The sequence below is a fragment of the Sceloporus occidentalis genome, unplaced genomic scaffold, assembly GCF_023333645.1.
Source record: "Sceloporus occidentalis isolate IW3139 unplaced genomic scaffold, rSceOcc1.0.p SCAF_321, whole genome shotgun sequence".
Taxonomy (NCBI): Eukaryota; Metazoa; Chordata; class Lepidosauria; order Squamata; family Phrynosomatidae; genus Sceloporus; species Sceloporus occidentalis.
In genome coordinates this window covers 154,310-162,267 of record NW_028317301.1, presented here as the reverse complement: position 1 = coordinate 162,267, position 7,958 = coordinate 154,310, and the positions used below count along the sequence as shown (strand labels likewise).

Genomic DNA, 7,958 nt, shown 5'->3' with positions numbered 1-7,958 from the left:
ACCAGGACAGGCTCTGCCACACTGACAACAGAACACACAAACCAGGACAGGCTCTGTCACACCGACACCCAGACACACACACCAGGACAGGCTCTGTGACACCGACAACCAAACACACACACCAGGACAGGGTCTGCCACACAGACACACACACAACAGGACAGGCTCTGTCACACCAACACCCAGACACACACACCAGGACAGGCTCTGTCACAGCGACACCCAGACACACACACCAGGAAAGGCTCTGCCACACCAACAACCAAACACACACACACCAGGACAGGCTCTGCCACACAGACACCCACACACATCAGGACAGGCTCTGCCACACCCACATCCAAACACACACACATACACACACCAGGACAGGCTCTGACACACTGACAACCGAACACACACAGCAGGACAGGCTCTGCCACACCAACACCTATACACACACACCGAGGACAGGCTCTGCTACACTGATAACCAAAAACACACAAACAGCAGGACACAATCTACGTCACAGACGTCTACATCAGGATGGATTTTTCACACTGCATTGTCGTTTATACCCCTCTTAGTGTTTTTGCCCCTTGTGTATTGATTACATTAGCCCCAGTTGCCGATAGCAGGTATAGATCAACACATTAACACACAAACCAAGCTTTGCATGTATAGATCAACTGAAATTCACTTGTGATCTCAAATAAACAGAATCAGACATACAAATCCTGTATTTGCAGGTATACAATAGTATATGAAACGTAGCATTGCAGGTATAGATTACATAAATACATGGAAAGAGCATTGCAGGTATTAATCAACTGAATAAGACATATTAACCCTGTATTTGCAGGTATACATAAATAATGTATGGAAACATAGCATAGCAGATATGGATCTACAGAATAACACACAACCCCAGCTTTGCAGGTATAGATCAATTGGAATTCACAGCAATCACAGTCCCATCATGCCTAGGTTCCAGCATTTACTGGTCGGATGTGTAAGTGCTGGAACCTAGGCATGATGGGACTTTGATTGCTGTTAGCAATCACACTCCTATCATGCCAAGTCAGCCAGTACATGCTTGAGGTGCGGCCCGCGTAAGATCGGTTGCACTGGCTGGCGATCTGAAGCGGGCTGCACCTAGAGGTCTCGCGGGCCGGATTTTGGACGCCCCAGCCTTATTACTTTCTAACCCCCTCTCCCTCCCTTATCACTTTCTAACCTCCTCTCCCTACTCACTATCTACCCTCCCCCTTTGTAGTTCTCTCACCTTTAGGTCCAGCCACGGGAGCACGAGGCTTCTGTCTTCGTTCCGCTGCTTCACTGCTGAGCGCCGAAATATGACTTCTTATTTCGGCGCTCAGGATGAAATGCCGGCACCGCGACGGAGGTAGAGGCCTCGTGGAGGAGAATGGGGGGCGCCGAGCGGTTGCTAAGCGCCCCTCTCTCTCCTCCGCATTAAAAAAAAAAAAAAAAAAAAGACGGGATTTAAAGTCCCATTGCGACTTTTTTCCAAATTCGGCAAGGGGGCAACAGGGGGGCAAGGATTAACCTAGGGGGGGCAATTGCCCCCCCTTTCCCCCTGTAGCGACGCCACTGTTCCACATTAACGTTTGACGTCTTGTCTACCAAGTTACATTTTAGGGGGGGGGGTGCTATGGTACTGGCTAACTACAGCATCTGGATACGTCCATTACTAACGTAAGTATGTATGTTGGGAACAGACATTGTCCAAGTCTTATATACGAGTAGTCACCCCAGTTACAGCACCTGGCAACAATCACAGTACATGGTGTCCTGTTATTTCCCATTCAAGTTGGCTCTAAATTGGCACCACATCATACTTTCTCTAAGGAGACGATGTATCAAGTTGATCAGCCTAGAGCTTGGAATGTCAAATCGCTTGATTGAGAGCAACAAAGTGTCATCTTACCATCTGAAGAGTCCAGTTCTGGCGGAGACAACTGTATTTCAAGTAAAGTCTGGCACAAAACATGCACTTCCCACTGAAACTAGGGAGATGGAAGCTAAAATATGACTTGAGATCCTTAAGGTCCTGCACACTTCCAGGTGAAGTATGGAGACCGTGGCTGACAAGAGCTACAGTCCAATTCTCTTAAGCCCTACACTGTATGAATTACTTTTCGGCTCTGGTCAATATGTCTTTAAGTTGAAAGGTATGTTGCTAAAATCTACAGCCAGATCTGATGCCCCTGCTGTATTGTCATAGACTATTGCCATGTCAGCCAAACCTTTTTAGTGTTTAAAAAAATAAAAAAAGGCAAGTTTTTTATATTAAAAAGTACATATATTTATTGTTTGCTCACTTTTCAGTGCAATACCAAATAAAACTCTGAAGTTACATATCACAAAAGTGTATAAAGGACTTATAAAACAATAAATAAACACACGTAAACTGTTCAGACTCCAAACATTTGGACTTTACGTAGTTAAAAGCCACCCAAAAAAAATAAAAATATATATATATTAAAAACAAATCTAAAAACATGACTGAAGTGTACAAACCTCAAAACAAGCACAAACTCAAAAGCTTTGACAGTTTGCATGATTATCTATTCCACTTAGTTTGAAAGAATGGTCCTTTCATCCTCAAAAGTGATTTTTTGGTTGACAGGTTTGTGTTTACATTTGAAATGGTTAATACTTGGCACAGCCCTAAACCTACAGAGAGAATCTCCTGAAACTTCCTATAAAATTTTTAAAACATTCTAGAACTTCACACACAAGACTCTGGATTTGCGAGAACTTCACCGTTCTTTTCGTCTTTCAAGAACTGTTCTACTTCCGCGGGTTCGGCTTTGTCGCTTTCTGGTCCGTTCTCTTCTGCTTTTTTAATCTCCTTTATTTCAGTGATGTCTTTGGCTTCCGATTCCTCTGGTTTTTTCTTGAGGCAGAAGAAATTTCCACTCGTGAGGACGAGTGCAGAGGTCACAACTTCACAGCCCGCGATGATGAAGACAAACATGTACCTCCCGGTCGCATCGAGGATTTTACCTACAATAGAAGCACAAAAAGGAATGTTTGGAGGAGTTTCATTGCATGAGACACAGCCAACATCTTAACATTTGTTTTTTTTAGAAAAAAATAAGTTGGGTTGGTGCCATAAGCTAGCCAATGGCCATATGTATACCTATTTAGCCTTACAGTACTCGCCAAGGGATAAGAAACCAAAGTTTTTGTCCAAAAATTACCACAACGTGAGCTAGGTAGACCATCACCTCTCAAGATGAGGACATGGGGAGCAAGCACTTCTTCACATGAATATATCAATAAGTTACTTTTCTCATGGTGGTCTTTAATCAGATACCAGTCTTAATTGTACTTTTAAGATCCTGGATGTTTGGTGTGAGGACCACAGTTCATTTAACCCCCTCACAATAAGACTTGGTTACACGTATATACAGAATCTCCTTTACTTTTATGGCAATCAAAGACCATTTACCTGCTGATGGTGGACCAATCAAGACAGCAATGGCTTCAGCCAGGAGTACCAGTCCAATGGCACTGGAGAATTTCTGCGTGCCAACAATAGCCATCAAGACTTCAAATTGCAGAGCACCGACCATCCCGTAGGATATGCCAAAAAAGATGCAGAAAACCACGAGACCTCCGTAGGTATCAGCCATGGAACCCATCAGATCTGTAAACCCATTGAAAATCATAGCAAAGCCAAATAAGTAGACGCATCGTGGTCGAACCCACTTCAAACCTGCGAGGACGCCGCATGTGGGCCGTGCAAATATATCTACGAATCCAAGGATGGTGAGGAGGAATGCAGCCTTTGTGTCCTGTGTTCCCAAGTCTTTGGCATAACTTACAACAAACACGGGTGGCACGAAAAGTCCCAAAACCATAATGGAAGCCGCCAACGTGTAGATGACAAAGCCACGATCCTTGAACACAGTGAAGTCAAGAAGCTTCTTAGGTTTTTTGTCTTTTACTTCTTTAACCTCTTCTATGGCCTTCTTTGGGGGTTCTAGTGGTCGCATTAGAGCACCACAGGCACAGCAGTTGAGGAGCAGGCCACCTAAGATGAGGAACCCACCACGCCAACCAAACTCATATTGAAGTATCTGTCCAAGAGGAGACAAAGCACAGAGAAACACCGGGCTTCCTGCAGCTGCCAGTCCATTTGCCAGTGGCCGGCGTTTGTCAAAATAGCGATTCAACATGATGAGAGAAGGTTGGAAGTTGAGAGCTAGACCCAAACCTATAACACAAGAGGTTATATTCAAACATGGAGGGAGTTATGATGGACTATTCCAAGTACTCTCATACAAAAACCTGGCATTGTGCTACGTGTTAAATGGACAGACCTAGACCCTAGATCTATGGACGCCTTAAAAGACTCACCTGTGATGACTCCTGCAGTGAGGTAGATAGCAATGATGTTTGTGCAAAACGAAGCCAGTACCATGCCGAGAGATGCAAAGAGACCCCCAACCATCATGACCGGTCGGCAACCAAATCGATTTACGCAGATACTGCAAAGAGGACCTAAACCAAAATAAAAATGTAAGCAGTATGAACATATGGTACTTTAAGATAAATAAGGCACATGTTGATAGTTATAAGAAAACCACCTTTGAACGTTCTGGCTGCTTGAGACATTACACCTTGCGAAATGAATAGACCAACCGACTGCTCACAACCAGTAAGCATATGACCATGTTCATACAGCAGGGGTCAGTGCAACACTACATCTTATGAACAATTCTAGAAGTTTAGTTTCCCGTTGGCCTTTTACCCCATTTAAGTTATTAGTCTTCAGAATAAATAAAATTAAGTCAACACTTGGCTCACCCCCCCCCCCCCGATTGGGTTTACCTGTTTCCGTTCAAATATATACTCATTAGCCATCATCACCAACTTATTAGATATTGACCATGTCCACTGCAGAGTGTCTACTCGTCCTTAGGGACTGAATGCTTGCAGTAGAGGTAATGCATCCGATTAGCTCATGGGAATATTATCCGTCACCTTAATCCCTGCCCTAGACATGGCAAGTACTTATTATCTAGCAACGCTCCATCAAGGACTTGACATCTGTTGGCGTTAACCAGAAAGACCCTTACTACTGTGCCGAAGACTTCAGTTATTTTGCATTCTGGTTTTATTCTAGAGTTAAATGATTCTGCACCCACCACGAGTACCTGGCGAGTTATTACACCACAGTGTTCTAAAACAATGCATCCTGCAGGGTTGTGAAAAAGGAATAAACCCCAAGTGCAGCCATTTTCAATAATGAGAGATATAAAAGAGACACCAGAGTTGTAGTAGTGCCGGAGTTACTCCAATTAGTACATTGCTTAGTGTTGGACAACAATCAGTTGGTTGTCTACATTGTATCACGATGAAGAAGTCTTTGTTTAGGGCCTCCAGGTACGTAGTCCAAATGAGAAAGTAAAACATTCATAGAACAATCATATCTGCCAATCTATTAAACTATTTTGTTTGTTGGTAGGGAGTGTCTCCTATGGCATACAGCAGATAAGATTTGAGTCAAGCCTTTACCTGCAATGCCAAGGTTGAGACTTGGCACCTCAGGACTGTTCTAGCAGGTTGTCAGTCCTACATGGCCTAACCAGACAGATCTCTCCAGGGGGTTTCGTTATGGAAACTCTTATCTGAGGGTCTACATTTGACCATTGATGGACATAATGTATCTGCTCACTGGCTACAATGTAAAGGAACCCTGGATCCCATCTTTGTAATGCTGTAGGCCAGGAGTACACATTTCGGTTGTGTCTACTGAAGCACCCGTCATAGGGTCTGTTGCAGACAATACCCACCTGTCCCATAGAGCATAGCCAGGAGGATGGAGGAGATCCATGCCGTGTCACTGTATCCAACGTCAAACTCCCGAATGAGCTCTTTGAAGAAGACACTGACGGCTTTGGGAAACGCGTAGGAGAATCCAGTGATCACGAAACAGCCGAAGAGGACGGCCCAGCCCCATCCGCCATCAGGGGCCTTCACGCCAGACGGATTATCATCCACCACAACGCCTCCCATGGTGCACTAAATCTCACCTCCTGCAATGAGAGAGAAACGGTAAATCAGAGCTTGGGTTAAATGACGCCACAATACTGTATACAGTAAAAAAAAAAGTCTGATTCATTAGTTATAGAACTAAAAAAGAAAATTAAAGTTTTGTCTAAGAGGAACTGAATCTTTGTCCATTTTGGAGTTAAAATACCCTCTTTCTATAGCGCGACGGGTTTTATGCAGGGCGACACGTCAATAAATACCAGGACACATTTTGACACGTACTGCAGACCTCTGAACTCCTCTCCGGGGTCAACCTTTCAGTAACCGAGGACTTCTTGGTATACGAGACCCCTGTCCCTTTCTATATTTAGGGAAGGTTTGCCCTTGACATTATCTAAGGTTTCTCCCCATCCAGAGGATCACCTGCTGCCACCTCGTCACACAAACCCCCAATCTCAACGAGGGGGTCACAGCCTTAACATAAAGGCTGTATATCCGGCCAACATTTTGTCCCCATTATATTTTTATCCCACACCCTTTCCTGAAACGACACGCAACGTTCTGGGCACTTAATATTTATATAAAGATAAGGAACCTCCCCTACTTACATGTATGGATTTTAGCGAGTACTTTATACTTCCTACCTCCCTGTCACGGGTTAAATTGTTTTTTTAAGAGAATATAGTTTATATATTAAAAAAAGATCCCCGTCACATTATCTTAGAAGATATGGAGGCCAATTGTTGGGGGGGGGGGGGAGTAGTAAGTGTGATGAGAGGCAGGATGGCGTGCATCCAGTCCCAGAAGGGAGCAGCACATAAGCTGTGGGCACCGACCAGTCTTAAGCCACATCGACGACACTAGTGGCCACGTGGGAGCTGCAATGGAGGTTTGCGCATCAAACAGCACAGACCTCTATTGATTTTTCACCACCCTGTTGGGTGGGACTTTCCTGCAAGAAAACAGGACTGTTGGGAGGCATGCTTGGTAATGTTATTCAGAGGAGGCCCATCACGCCATCGCTTGGCTCTGGATCTGTTCTGATTAATAATTCACACCGGTTCCTGGTTTCAGAGACAGTGGCCCTGTGGATTTATTCCTCCCTTGGGGCAGAGTTACCGGTATATTTTAGACACGCCACCACACAACTTATTGAACCAATCAAAAATTGTTCCTTAAACAGAGACTGGACTCCCGAGCTGCAGTAGAAAGCTTCAGCTTCATTATACTGCATTGCAAATGTTTGCTTGTCAAGATGCTTTCATGAAACATTTAGAAACCACATCAAGTGCTTGTTTTTTTTCCACCCCATTATTTACAGATAGCAGCTGCAGCACGTGATAAGCGGTCGTCACATCTCTAGCCAGAGGGCGAAACTCATCGTAGTCCTTTTTGTGCAAGTGCGTATGCCACAAGCATACCTCCCATACGTCCTTCTGTAAGAGCACCAGTCCCTTCCTTGGTCCCAAATCGCCGATACCCTCACCACGCAGAAAAGAAGGGTATCACAGGGTTCTGTAGCCCTGGAAGTCACAATAACATGTATAGAAACCGCAGGAAAACGGGTTTGGAAATCATACTGTGGTCATAGTCATTGCCTCACTTTCCGGCATCAGTGACATCACCAATAAGGTCATACAATCAGAGACAAAAAGGAGAAGTCTTCAGTTCCCCTTATGAATAAAATACAAACAAAGGGTTTTTGTTCTTCAAAACATTATGACGAAGATACTACATCTCCCAAAACCAGTCCTCCCACCCGGAGCAGCAACACCACAAGAAAGGGAGGACTTCTCATAGCCAGGATGAGGAGATGGCCGCTTCCATGTCTACAGAAAACATACATTTTTAATTTTATTGAAATCTCTCTGGATTCACATCAAGGAGGCCCGACGCTGAGACTCATCTGGCTGCAGTTGCCATCACAACAGCCGGCGAACCGGCATAGGTTG

The 7,958-nt window shown here is 44.5% G+C and overlaps 1 protein-coding gene across 1 annotated transcript; it reads right to left on the bottom strand.

Moving 5' to 3' along the window:
• Positions 1-2,731: 2,731 nt before the first annotated feature.
• Positions 2,732-6,030, bottom strand: LOC149274792 (monocarboxylate transporter 4-like). The gene is made up of 4 exons (XM_089505260.1): positions 5,808-6,030; positions 4,369-4,512; positions 3,458-4,225; positions 2,732-3,009 (listed from the first exon to the last, which is right to left on the bottom strand). The coding sequence occupies exons 1-4, from the start codon at positions 6,028-6,030 to the stop codon at positions 2,732-2,734; spliced, it is 1,413 nt and encodes a 470-aa protein (XP_089361386.1).
• Positions 6,031-7,958: the final 1,928 nt, after the last annotated feature.